The 15,355-nt window shown below is 33.6% G+C and overlaps 1 protein-coding gene across 1 annotated transcript in view; it reads left to right on the forward strand.

The window, feature by feature from the left end:
• The window catches only part of LOC140843570 (uncharacterized), a 254,046-nt gene that overhangs the window by 99,443 nt on the left and 139,248 nt on the right, over window positions 1-15,355 (forward strand). Inside the window, exon 2 of the mRNA XM_073213322.1 lies at window positions 3,067-3,499. Coding sequence (XP_073069423.1) covers window positions 3,067-3,499 — 433 coding nt within the window. The remainder of the gene's footprint in view (window positions 1-3,066; window positions 3,500-15,355) is intronic.

Genomic DNA, 15,355 nt, shown 5'->3' on the forward strand with positions numbered 1-15,355 from the left:
AAATTAATGGAGCTAATAATTCCTATACTTCAAGAAAATATTGCCATATTTAAACAAAGTTGATATTACACAATTTACATATTCTTTTTCATATTTTGAATGCAGGTGGTTTTCAAATAAATTAGTATATGGTATAGTAATGATTTTCAAATGACCTCCTACATTTGGAAGAGTACCTTGGTAATACAGGTATAGCAAAGTCGAAATCTAAGCAGAAAACAGGGAACAAATTAACCTCCACCTATGTATCATTTACCATTACTTCCAAAGATAATTTGGAGTAGAAATATTTTGTTCCTACTCACATTCCAAAAGTCTTCAAACTTTCTTCTAATTAGTTCATACTGGAAGATATTGAGAAATATAAATATCCATCTCCATGGCTTTTTTTAATTCTGTAAAGTGTCATAGAAGTAAATGGAGGAGAATGTACTAGAACCTTCTTTCACCCCTAAATTTGACATAATGGTGGATGAATGTTAATCTAATGAATGAATTACTGCTTTTTTTTGCTCCCCTGCCAGGCAATAGCAATTACAAACACTAGTGAATATTGATAGGTCAGGACTTTCTCTTAGCAGTGGTGGACACATGACATTCAACTCCTAAAGCAAATGTTTATCCCTGATACACATGGTTACATGTAGAGACTGTTACATATTAGAATAGATAGCTTGACCCTATGGTGAGTTGCCTAAGGAAGATGGTCAGATACAGACTCAGTGTAAACATGTTAAACTTTCTTATTACTATGTCCTCTATTGTTTCTAGTCTCCTTTTGTTATTTTTCATTTACATGTCTGTTTCACTAATGCATATGGATGCTTATTCTTCTTGTTCAACAGGTTCAATTATAGTGGCATATCATTGTAATGAACCAGTGTAATTTTCTGTGGAATATCTTGAAGATCAAAGACAAGAAATTAATGGCAAGGCTGGGACTAAAATCCACATAATTCTGTCTTTACAAATCCATATGTTTAACAGATTAGAGTGACTCTTAATATAATCCTAATATTAAAATCACTATAATTTGAAAGACTACCTCCAATTTTTCATTTGTTCATTCTTCCATGATTTATTGAAAAGAAACTGAATTGGTCCTGAGGATGAAAAAAATAATACAGAAAAATGTGTTTGTTTTCAATTAACTCAAGTCTAAGAGAAATAGAAATCTGGTATTTTAAAGTCAAAAAGGGCATTTCTATCTGATCCTTTACATCTATTTTAAAGGTTTGACTTTTTCTTAAAAGCAATTAGAAGAGCTTAAACAATCCTCAGAAAAAAAGTGAGATGTTTATTTTTAAAATATCATTTTCACTGCCATATCAAAAATGGATAGTCTTCACGCAGCTGGTATATTTGCAAATTGATAGCATTTTAAATTCAGGTATAAACCCTAATTATAAAAAGATTCCAGATGTATTTAAAAGTAGAATAAAATAAACTTTTTTCCTTTTAATCAGATGGTAGAGTCATCTAACTATTCAGAAAGGCACCAATATTAAAAAAAGAAAAAGAAAAAAACAGAAGCCATCAGATAAAAACATTCTCTGTTCTCATGAATAATGTGCGGCATTCCTCATTCTGTGACAGCACCAATCTTCACCTGTACCATAGAACCTATGTTCCCTAACTCTAGAGTCTACAGATTCACTTTATTGCACACATTCTCTCTGATTTATCTCATCCATTTCCATGGCATCAGTTATCACAGGCTTTCAAATGTCTATCTCCAGTTCCTAGATCTCATCCGATATTCAGGTCTGTATAGGCAAATTTCTTACTGGACATGTCTAATTAGATATTCCACAGGTGCCAAAAACTCAAAATGTCCAATACTCCAGTCATTACTCACTATCCACATCACCTGTCCTATTTCTTCTCCTGCATATAACATCAAGTTTCCCAAATAAGAAACTTACATTTTCATCTTGATCTCATTCACTTTTTTACCTCCACATCCAACCATCTTAAAGGTATTTAATTATATTTTCTAAGCATGCCTGTAAGTGCAATATTCACCTTACCTGAATGCAAACTTCAAGCTTCTCTCATCAGGATACCACGTCTCTCAACTGGCCTATCTGACCTAGTCTTTCCCTTTCCAATCCATTCTTCCTGATCTCATATCCAATCAGGTGCTGCTTGATTTAATACCCAATTAGTTTTTCAGCCTCTCTTGTTGTCCCTGTTGTTGCATCCCTAGCTTCACAACCAGTAACCCCCACTACTCAACATGGTTCACTTGCTTGAAAGTGCCACCTTTTCCAAAACGTCTGGCTATGGGCTCAAGATTTCTGTTTGCCTTAATTTCGTGTCCTCATTTCTCCACCTCAGGTTAATTTATACTCATATTTGAAATATTAAATTATATATATTCATTCGTCTGTTCAACAAAACTATTTTGAGCGCCAACTCTGGGTCAAAATTTATTATTGATACTAAAAGTAAATGCATTAGTGAAAAATAAAGATAGAGCTCATGCTGTACTGGGTCTCACACATTGGGTATCACAAAGAAAAAAAACTAGGATAAGGTGAATAAAGCATCATGGGGAGACAAAGTAGGCAGGAAAACCACTGTGATGATATGGATTACCTGAGCAGAGACCTGTGTGAACCAAGGGAGTAAACTATACAATTATTTAGGGGAAGCAATTTCCAAGATGACAGAACAGCTAGAGTGAGGATGCCCTTAGGTAAAAGTAGGTTACAGTGGTCCAGGGAAAGCAGAGAGCAATTACATGTCACTACTCTGGCAGTGTTGGTCTGTTTTATATGACTCTCTTCTCAGATCTTAGGGTATACCGGTGACTGGTTTTCAACTCTTATGCAAGCACTTGGACCTCGCTAACGTTTTCACTGTGTTTGGTAAACGCCATCTGTACCAAAAACGTTCAATATATATTTTATCAAAAAGAGAAAGTAGAAGCAGATATTCATATATAAATAAACACACATTATTTGTATGTATGTACACCTTCCCCCCAACCCCCAATATATCATATAGATCTGTGCTTTATCTTTGCATTACATTTGTGTTTCCAATTACGAATTTTAAAAGTTTGGAAAGTGGTTACAAAACGGCGTGACCTGGACGTGAGGCATGGGGTCGCCAGGCCGCGCCACTTCCCAGCATCCCCTTCTCGGCGTTTCACAGCGCGGGGCCTGGCGCCGGGGCGCGGCAGCCCTACCTGTGCTCAGTCGCGCTTCTCTTCCTACGGCAAGAGCACCTGCAGGGCCGGGCGGCGCCGGAAACGGCCACCACAGTGGATACAGGCCTGGTGCAGAAGCGGGAATAGGCGTCCCCACGGCCGCTCGCGGCGACGTCACAGCCGCACCCAGCGGCCCATGCGGCGCACGGGGGCCTGCACACTGCGCGGACCGGGGCGTGGACGTGGGTGCCGGCGTCGCTTGACTGGGCGCGGGCTGCGGCTGCGCGCTCACCCTCTCGCCCGCCCCACCCCGGGCACTTGCCTGTGCGGTGGTCCCTCCAGGTGCGTAACATAAATACGTGAATATGTAATGAAACATATATTATACGTATGCAGGCATCCTACTGGTTCTGTTTCTCTCTCTGGAGAACCCTGAATGACGCACTTTGATACCTAGAGTGATTTTGGAGAACCAAATGTTAAGGATGAGTTTTCCAAATTATTCCAAGGTTTCTGGAATTAGTTCTCTAATCCGATTAAATTTTAAAAAAGTACATGTCTTTATGTCCAATGGTAAGGAAGGGACTTCAAGTCCATGCAGAAATAGAGATAGGCAAAATAACAGCATAATTGAACTCTTCTCTTTTTCTTTTTTGTTTTTAATACAATTTTTTGGAGGTATTCTTCAAAATTTTCTTTTTGTTTTTGGATAAATACATGCAAATTTAAATCTTGGTTGTCTTTGCTGAACTATCTTTCAAAGCACTAAGGACCTATTTATTTTCCATAGTTAGCATGAGCATTTTCATTTAACTTTGATATTAAAGTATGACACACACACCCCAAAGAATGAAAGGCATATGTACATATAGCTCATTGAATTATTAAAAAGTGAACATACCTATGTAAATTTTACCTAGGCCAAGAATACTGAAGTATCTCAAACACCTCTTTTCATTCCCTTTCTGATCAATACTACTTCCATCTTTTCCCAAAGTCATCACTGTCATGACTTCTAATACTAGTATTGAATCACATACAAAAGGAATCATGCAATTGTATTTTTTTACACTGGGCTTCTTGGATCAAGATGCTTGTGAAGCATACCATATTGTTATATATAGGCATAACTGACTTATTTTAATTTCTTTAAAGCATTTCATTATATGAATATATCCAAATTTGTTTATCCATTCTACAAATGGACATGTAAATTGTATTTTTGAGCTATTCTCAATAATACTTCAAAAATGTTAGGTGCATGCCTTTTAGTTTAGTGCATGCCTTTTGCTTGTTTTCTGTTGAATACATTTCTCAGGATGAATTTCTGGCTCATAAAATAAGTATATGTTTAACTTAAGTAGAATACGTGAGAGACTTCTTATGGAGATTGTACTAATAATTTACATTATCTACAGCAGCATATGAAAATGCCTTTGCTTTACTTTCTTAACACTTGGTATTGTCATTTTTCTCTTATTTTAGCTTTTTATTGTTACCTTTAATGTTAGCTACTCTGGTTCGTGTGAAGAACTCTTACACTGTCATGTAATTTGCAGTGCCCCCATGATTAACAAGGTTGGACACCATTTCATAGATTTGTTAGTCATTTAAATATTTATTTTGTCCCTGTTACTGCTTCGTAGTTCTCTATATATTCTAGATACTTATGTACTGAAAAATGGGTTCTCCCATTCTGTGGGTTCTCTTCTATTAACTATTATAACAACAATTTTAAATGAACAGAAGTTCTTAAATTTGATATAGTCTGATGTATCAATAATTCCTCTTATGTATACATTTTATGTCATGTTTAAGAAATCTTTGCACTCTTAAAAGTCATGAAGATATTCAGCTATGCTGTCTTCTAGTAGCTTCATTGTTTTGTCTTCCAAATTTAGTTCTACATCTTACTGGAAAATTTATATGCAATGATTTAAAGTAATGAACATCATCCCATTTCAATTTTTCAGGTTTTTTTCTATTTTTTTTCAGTGTGGATATTCAATTAACCATGCATTTAAAAGATGTTTTTTTTTGTGTTTTGTTTGGCATCATCACTGAATACTCTGAATTTAATGTTTATAAAGCTAAGGTTCTGATTGACCATATTTTTGATGCCTAGAACAATTTTGTCAAACTACCTAGTATTATGATATTAGTTAGTTGCTCATAATTGCCCTTGGATAAGTTGGGAAAGAAAAGAATGAACTCAGAGTTTTAGATTTCCAGTTCAAACACAACATATAGGACCTGAATATTTCTATATCTTCCTGAAAGAAACCTTTATCTCCTACAGCCACAGAGCTATGGCTTCTGAAAACCAAATCCAGTCTCCCCATACAAGTGATTGAATTACATCTAATTTGAATTCCCAACTGTTTGTTAATGGGATTCTGAAAGTTGGAACAGGGATGTAAAGAAGCTGAGCACTTTGAACCACTAAATTCTGCTGAGTGTCCTTTGCCAGTAGCTGCAGCTGTTCTACCCCATCTAAGTGTGTTAACCCTCTTTTCCCTGAAGAACTGTTAACAGCCTCTCCGAAGGCATCTGCCTACCAAGATGCTGCTTATGTTCCTCAGGACCTACCCTCACTGCCCTTCTTTGCTTCTAGGTCTAAAACTAGACTCAAGTCCAAACAGGTCCCCAAAATTGAACTCTAAAGATTAATTTATGAAGAGGTACATATAATCCAAAAATAACTGCATGGTTTTTTTATTTATGTGGACATATAACTGTGAAATATGTGTGAGAATGGATAATTACAGTAGGATAATGGCAAGAAAAGGACATAAAGTTCAATCAGGGTGGATTTGTTCATATGGGCCCATTAGGTTGTCTTTTTACAATATAAATCAAATAATAACGTGCCTGTAGTGCAGGGTGTCAGAATTATAATTGCAGTAATTCAGGACTTTGGCAAGATCACACACTTTCAAAAGTGGCCTTCAAATAGTAATGGGAAAAAAGAGAATTGTTAAAGAGTGTACACTTGAGCATTCAGTTGAGTCAGGATATACAGTTATTCCTCTTCTGTAAATAATCAGATAAATTGGGATGCATTATGCAAACCAACCAACTAATCAACAATATAGAGGATTTCTATAACAAAAACAAAACCCTGATTAACCATGAGAATTCACTTCAAGGAGGAAACAGATAGCAATTGCCTCCAAAAGAAAAGCACATAAAATTGTTTTGCAGAAAAATAGAAAATTATTTTTTAATAATCCCTGCTTTCTCTGAATACTGATGCCTCCCCTTCCAAAAGTCAGACTTAATTAGTAAAGGAAAGACAATTTTTAGTTTCTCTGTATTTAAAAAATTTTGTTAAATATTGAAAGTCAACATGTTTTTTGATATTCCTCATTGTGTTTATTTTGAGGAACTAAGTGAAATTGAAGTGAGAGCATGAATTTTATAACAAACATCAGTTACTCAGTACTTAGTTGATAAAGAAAAAAATGTGGTTTGCCTTTCAATAAGATTTAATTCAGCAAGCAATCATTGTTTTCTATGCTTGGTACAAAACTTGGTCCTAGATGTTGTGAGAGGCACAAAAATGAATGAATGAACTATAGTCTCTAGCTTCAGTGAGCTCATAATCTATTGAATAAAACTGATTCATAGGCTACCATGCAAAATATCAAGTAGTAATTTTATTAAAAAGGAGCAAAGCTCTCAAATTTTAGCACACATCAGAATACCTGGAGGAGTTTAGATCAGATGGTCCCACCCTCAGATTTTCTGACTTAGTTGGGTCCAAATAATTTGAATTTATAACATGGTCCTAAGTTCTGCTTATGGTACTGATCTTGGAATGATACTTCAAAAATTGCTGCTTTAAGACTATAGTAGAAAGAGTTTTTTATTTTTTGGAAAACAAAAGGAGAATTCCCAAGAGGCATGAACTTGCTGTTTAATAATTCATTTCAACTTGACAGAAAGATGAAAAATTAGACAAGTATATTGCAAGAAAATGATCAAAGACAACTAATACAGTATAGAATGTGAAACAGGGAATGTGTAAAATGTGTGCTTCAGTCATGAATGAATGAATGAATGTATGAATGAATGAATGAATGAATGAATTTGACTAGATAGAAAGGAGGCTTAGAAAGGTATGCAGTGTAAATTTACTAAAAGTTTATATGTGACTATCAAAATAAAATCTGTGTGTTACAGCACAGTGTAACCCACCAGAATAGCTAAAATTAAATAGTAATACCATGTTCTGACAATGATCAGTTGTAATAGAACTCTTATTCATTTCTAGTTGTATAAAATATTATAACCACTTTGTCAGTTTTTATAATGTTAAACATACACTTAGTCTGTGCTTCATCTATTTTATTCCGAAATATGGTACCAAGAATAATGGAAGCACATATCAACAAAAAAACAAATGTATGAATTTTCAAAGAAGCTTTATCTATATTGGTCTAAAATTAAAAATAACACAAAATCCACCAATTAGTGAATGAGTGAAGAAAATGCATGCACAAAGATGATAGGTGACTCTTAAAATACACTGAATGAAAAAAATCAGACACAAAAGTGCATAATGTAGAGTCCCATTTTTAAAAATTTCTACAAGAAAAGCTAATCTATGATGATTGAAATTCATCACTGTGTTTCTAGGATTAGGGTGGTAATAAATGAAAAGAAGTCTGCATAAGGAAAATTTCTGGGTTATGGAATTGTTCTGTTACTTGATTTGATGGCCAAGGGAGTATACTCACTGGAGATACAATAAATACGGTTTATTTAATAATTGGTATCAGAGGTAATATTGGAAAAGATAAAATTAGGGTGACATGTTTTAAGCCTACATAAATGAATGTTTGATGATATTAATAAGTGAAATAGAAAAAAAGACAAAAAGTAATTTTTACATGTATTTGTTTTCTATTGCTGTATAGTAAAGTACCGTAAATATAGCAGCTTAAAATAACACACATATATTATGTCACAGTTTCTGTAGTACAGGAGTCCAGGGAAAACAACTGGATTATTGTCAGGATTCAAAAGGCTGCAATCAAAGCATTAGCTATATTTACACTTGAAGGTTTAACTAGTATAAAAATCCAGTTCTGAGCTCTGTCAGGTTTTTGGCAGAATTTATTCCCTTGGAGCTATAAGATACGTGGCAGCATGCTACTTCAAAACTAGTAATGGAAAGAAAGGTAGTGAGTGGGGGAGCAAGAGAGAAAGAGAAAAGAGATGCTAGCAGATAGTTACCACAATCTTATTTATCTTCTGTAATCATGTAAATGTGATTACTTCCATCCCATCATCTTTACCATAGTTCATTGGTTAAAGCAAATCACGTGTCTTAAAATAACTGATCTTGGAATGATACACTCAAAGGGGAGAATCACACAGGAGTGTGAACAGCAGGAGACAGGGACCATGGGGTCGCCTTCAAGTCTGTCCTCCACAGTAGAGAAAATATGTTTGTTTTGAATTTGTGAATCTTTCCTCTGCCTCTTTCAAGAAGGTAGTAGAAAATGCAGTATGATTTGTGATTATTTATAAATATTATTACCAAATCATATAAAATATTTAAACAGCATGCTGATAACTGTTCACACTTTCTATTAATTTCCTGATATGTCATAGAAAGCAAAACCTGAAGTCAATTTCTCTGTTTTTAAATAACATAAATTGACTTTTTCAAATTATGACGTAGCAAGGAGAGGAGTGAACTTGCTCAGTTATGGAGTTTCAAAAATGCTTTACCGGAAACATAATGAGACATTTTTAAACAACAAAGACATGCACTAACGCAAAACAAGAGCAAGGAAGCTACGATGGATGTCAGTTCTGAACCAGTGGAGTCACTGGACATATGTTCTCTTCCTGAATCCAGGGATAAGATCAACTATTGTTACAGCGCTGATAATCCCACTTGGCCCAAGATTAACTAGGCTGAAATATGACACTGAGGTAAGAACTTTGCAAACTCCCTGGCAGGTTTAATGACAAGGGAAAAGAAACTTTGTCATGAGCCCTATGATACGTGGGACTTCAGTGGGGATCTTTTAGTAATATTGATGGTAATTTACCAGGTGCAGAAAGTAAAAGCAAAATGGCAATTATTGATGAATTAATAACATTCTAGATATGTGACTAAAGCAACACTAGGCAGATTCTTTAAGAGGTAGTTAGTATGAGCAAAAATAGCACAATAGAGAAGATAATCATAGAAGATATTTTAGAAAATACTTAGCAACCATTTAAAAATGAACTCAGGTAAAGCAGAGATTAAAAGTCTGGTGAAGATTTTGTAGAGCATCAGTTTCAGTCTTAGGCAGTGATCAACAATAGTGAACAAGTTAAAATTTCAAGTGTAATTTAACTCACTTTTGGTTGAAAGTCTCATTGACTTGAAAATGCTGTAATATAGTATCTCTGAATTTATGGGAGGAGTTTTATATAATGAAACCCCATTAGTATGGAGATACCATCTACAGTTGCACAAGGAGTTAGAAAATATGAAGTGGTAACAGGAAAGGGAACAGGGGCCAATGTTGGGACAGAGAACAGCTACACCATTCCACTAACTCAGAATGGAGAGGAGTTGCTACTGGAAGCAAATTTTTTTTAGGCAATATGTATCTCTCAGCTCAGGGATTCCATCAACCCTCTGAAAGTTAAACAGAATTTCAATTGTCTATGAATAGGTGCAGTTTTCAAGGAGTATTTTTTATAGCTTACATAAAATTCTCATTGGGATACATGACCCAAAGTGATATCTAAAACTATATTGAAACTAGATTACATACTTTTAGAGACTCTTTCTCCCCTTTAAGAGCAAAGAGGATTAAGGACTTCTGAATGGGGCTTATGTGCTGAAGACTGACAAAAGGCTAGTCCTTGTCATATATTTACCAAGGAGTGAGCCCAGGAAAATTGTTACATGTGGAATGGTGTTTCAGAATATAAGTGCTGTTTCTGGTTTTTTGATGTCTTTTGTTGTTGTATTGTCAAATAATAAAAACCACGAAATGACTGGCTATAGGTGTTGAAAATGAAATATTTAAATTTAAAAAATCTAATCATTAGTAATTGCTTAGGCATTAGTAAATGCCCAAATGATCACAATCAAATATAGTCTGACTAGACCATTCCTGAAGTTAAGGTTTCATAGAAAGGGACTCCCCAGATATTACTGCACATACTGATTATAGAAAAAGACTTGTTAAAGAAAAATTGCTCTGGATACAGGCAATAAAGACTTTATTCAAGACTTTTATATTTGGGGTCAATACTATTGCAATAGGGCAGAAAGAACTTAACTCCACTGACCTAAAAGGCAGGAGGCTTTTTAATCACTGGAATGAGGTTATAGAAAAGTACTGGAGTATATTACATGGGAGGAGGAGCTTGGTAAATGTGTTTCCACCGTCTGTGTTTGCCAACTGGTAATTATCTAAATTTGACTCCTAATGTCCCTCAGAGACTGGGAGATAGAGGCTCTTTTTTAAAGATTACATTTCAAAGGAATGGCCCCCATATTCTTTAGAAAGACATTCCTGGGTTTGTACAACTTACAAATGACTAGGAGAAGATTTATATCTTAAAGGAACAGAGTAAGAATTTACAATTTCAAGTTTTCTTCAGTAAATACTCGAAGAGAAGGAAGGTTGGGGCCTTTAGTCAGGAAGAAACCTGTCTAAAGTTTCATTTAACTAAGGGAAATGTAAAGCTCTCTTGGTCAGACTCTTCTGTTGTCCCATATTTTCCATGTATGATACTCAACTAGAAAAGGTTCAGTCCTTACATGGAAATTAAAATTAGCAGTGTTTTCTTTTAGCAAACTTTGTGGAAGATCTTAGACTTGGAGCTGCCATACTAAATACCGTTACTGAAAAACAGAGAATACTGTGTCTTTCTACTTGCCACTTTCAGTTTACTAAGCCATTCAGTTTTCTCTGAAGGGAAACAAAATGTATATGCATACATATCTGAAAGACTTATTTTAACACATACGCAGCCTGTGAAAATTTTTCTCCTAGAGTTTCAATGCTTTTGCTGAATTGGCTGAATTTTGTGTATTGTAGTAAAGCTAACTATTCTTTTGCTTACACTGCTGTAAATTTTGCTTATTGTTATGTATAATGTATGAAAAAGCACAAATGTACAATGTATCTTCTGCAGGAAGCTTATGAACTCAACCAAATTATTTCCAATATAAATAATAAAATAGAAAAACACAGTTTACAATAGAGCCAGAAAAGCTTAGACACACAAATAAAATTTTCAGAGGTACTTCAGAAAACAAATTGTCTAAGACTTGTTGTGCATACAGGGATTGGTTAATATTAGAGCTCTTTGAAGATATTTTTCATTTGGTATATGCAGTTTAATGTAGGAGCTTTAATTTCTGATGAAAGTTAATCAATTTGTTGGCATCATACTAACACTTAGTATCTACTTGAGGGGAAGAAAAATAATTTTAAGTATTATGCACAAAGGAAAGTAAAGGATATTTGTAAGAAAATTTTCTAAAACCTAGTAAGTAATACTAGTTTGAGTAAGTAAATACTCAAACTGCAAGCATAGAAAGCTACTTAAAGATGCCTATAGGAGAGTACTTAGACGCTGGTTAAGGTCAATATGACATGAAATTCAGCATTTATGGAAAATAATGAGGGAACAAATGGCCCTGAATAGAACAGATTTCTGATATAATTCCCTTCAATTTAATATTGAAGTAAATTTGAAATATAGCCAATTCTGAACCAACAGAAACATTATTTATCAGTTTGGTAACATTGTTGACAATATTTGGACAACAAATATTTAAGCAACAATCCAAACTGTTCTGTGGCATTTGCTAAAGGATGGATAATGTCCTTATCTCTCATGACTAGTATTGATTAAAAATATTGAAAAATATACTTACTGGTCTTTCAGAAAGAGAGGTTTTTGGTAGTGAATCTAAGTAGTGCACTTTCATATTGAATGTACATAGACCAGTTATCCTTGAAAAAGCAATCTGGGTAACAGCCAAATTAAAATTTTATATTAAAAACATACCATTATCAAGCTAATGTTTTGTTATATTCACTGTACAATTACAGTACAGGACAATTTACTCAAGTACAATGAATGAAAGGATATGTGTGTGTGTGTTTGTGTGTCTCTATATATATGTTCATTGTTGGTTTTTGGGGGTTTGTTTTCTTTTTCACATGTACTGAAACATTTAAATCCTAGAATCATTACTATTTTATTGTACCACCTCTATGCTTTGTTACTTGCTTTATATTTGTCGACTATTTGAGTCAGTGACACAGATAACCTCAACATTTCTTTTTATTTTTAAATATCTTGACTTAAGCCTAAATTCCACTTTTGTTGGAATATATATATCTCCTGCATAGAAAATCTCTGAAAATGTTTACATTCCATCTGTCACATATAGATACAGTTTCCTCTTCTCATTACATTACAATCTAAACTTGAAGTCTTTTACAACTGTTTTCATCTTCCAGAACCATGAAGATAATTTGATTTCTCCATTTCCCTAAATAACCATCCATAAATGAATCTATATGATACATAGATATATATGCCTGTATGCTATATGTTTACTTTTTAATCTATATTACATCTATACTTTATATTATACATGTATAATATATATGTATAAGTACATGTATAATATATATAGGTATATATCATATCTAAGGATTTTGTATATTGAGAAGAATGTAAGATATAATAAGACTTTCAACAAAATAAAGTTGAGAATTTCTTGGTGGTCATACCCCTTTGGTCTTAGATTTCCACTGAATTTTTTTTTTATGTTCCATGTATTTGTAGGTAAGTCACTTCCTTTCTGAATTCACAGGTGCTCCACTAAGTTAAATTTCATTGTGTTGTCATGTGTAGAAATTCACCTCCATTTAGTTACTCATCACAATCAAGCTCATCATGCTTTTCTTGGCTTTGTCAAAAAGAAGCATCAACACATATTTTCTTAATAATCAAACTACATACTTTTGTGCAACTATCATATAGAGAAAGGGAAAATCAATGGCATTTAGATTTTTGTATTAAAGAGCATCTTAGCACTTTTTCGTATTTTATGGTATTTTCTTTAAAATTTTCTTATGAATCAATGCCACATATTTTATTATTTGTTAACATTCATTGTTAATTTTTTTAATAATGTACACAAGAAATTATTTTTAAAAGGATGATATTTGTTTTATTTTTCACATGTCATAGTACATTAAATTTATCTGAATAAAGTAATATTAATACTACATAAAATTTTAATACTATATTTGAAGAATTTTAAAATAATTTATTGGTCATTATATTACTGAGCTCAGACTGCCATAACAAAATGCCATAGACTGGGTGACTGAATCAACAAAAATTTAGTTTCAGTTATGAAAACTGAGATTGGGCCATTGGCATGGTGGGTTCTTATAAGAACCCTCTTCTGGTTTACAGAGAGCTGATTTCTCACTGTGTCTTCCCATGGCAGAGAAAGAAAGCTGGTGCAAGAGAGAAATTTTTCTTGTCCTCTTCTTACAAGTTCACACTCCTGTCAGATCAGGGTCCTATTTTTAACTTTATTTAACCGTAATTATCTCCTAAAAACCTATAACCAGATGCAATCACATTGGTGATTAGGACTTCAACAACTGAATTTGAGAGGACACAATTCAGTCCATAGTAGCCATTATTGAGTACTAAATACATTATTACTACCCTACCCAAATAGTAATATATTGCTCTTACTGATGTTAAGTCTGTATATAGTTTGCATATATTGGTACTGTTTATTCATTCTTTATTTTGGAAACTCAAATATTTGCAGCTGTGACTTCTGGAAATTGCTTAACACCACCTTAGGAGTTCATGCCATAAAATATATGTATAACTAATGTCTTAATATCTAAATAACAAGAAATAATTTTGATTAACTTATTTCAAATCTTTAAACTGGTTGTGATACATACTTTAATACATCGATAATATTCTTAGTTTATACATAACATAATGAAGGCCCCAAAATCTTCCTTTTTTTAAATATCACTGTTTTCCTCCATTTATTTACTTCTTCTGAAGCATCTATTTGTAGATTAACCTGGGTTGTGAAAAGAGTAACTGAAGGAAAGAAGAATGTTAGCAGTTGTCATGTGTAGTCATTTGTGGCTCATCAACAAAGAGCATCTGCTAAGCCAAATGCTCACATCAGCTGCAAAGAGAGCTTTCTTTCAGAGAGTCGCTGGATAAGACCCATTCTCTCCAGCTTTTGCAATAGCAAATACCTACAAAGCCTGATTAATGAAAAAGGAGTTGATATTTATATTTAGGACTAAATTGTGATCATGAAGAGAAATTCAGTGCTTCTGGGTTTTTATCAGCTTCAAATTACTTGATTTTATGAAGGCAAACTGTACACTTTTGTGCAGAAAATATGTAAGCATTTAATTAAAGAAAATATTTAAAGCAGAATCATTTTGTAGTGAGATTTCCTTATCAATAAATTATTCATATATCACAACTTTCCCCAGAGGAAAAAAATGTCTTTGCTATTTTCCAGGAGACAGAACTATAGAAGTATTATCTAGCCAGTAATCCTAACCTGTAGACTTTTCTGTTTTCTGATGCTTTTAAGAAGCATAAATTAGGTATTAAAAACAAAAAGAAAAAAGAGAAGAAAAGATTGTTTTTTTTTCTGTAAGTCTGTACTCATGTGCTACTATTCCATTGCCTTCTCTCTTGTATTTTTTAAAGAAATATAAGTATTTGCTCTAATTGTTCCAAAGTCAGAATTTACCTTTCAATCTTTTAATTTACTATATTTCAACTTTCCTCCTTTTAAAAAATAAATACCTACTCATTATCATAGAATTGCTTTCAAAATCTAGATAAAATGAAGTGTCTATAAGCTTTTTCAGGCCATAAAAGGTTTTGAATTTCACAAAAGCATTTTATCAAATGCCCAAGAGGGGGCCTTCCACTATTGGGAAAAGTAAGAAATAGAAATCTCAAAAATTAAGACTTTCTTATTCTTATTGAGGAAGGAAGAGAGATTCATGAATTCATTAGTCATTATAGTAGAAGATAAGTTATATGTGACTTACTATAAATGGTATAATATATTGAGTGTTGCTGTTTCAGACTGGCATTACTTAAGTGTCTTTTAGAGGAAATGGAATATTAAAT

This window comes from Manis javanica, chromosome 9, assembly GCF_040802235.1.
Source record: "Manis javanica isolate MJ-LG chromosome 9, MJ_LKY, whole genome shotgun sequence".
Taxonomy (NCBI): domain Eukaryota; kingdom Metazoa; phylum Chordata; class Mammalia; order Pholidota; family Manidae; genus Manis; species Manis javanica.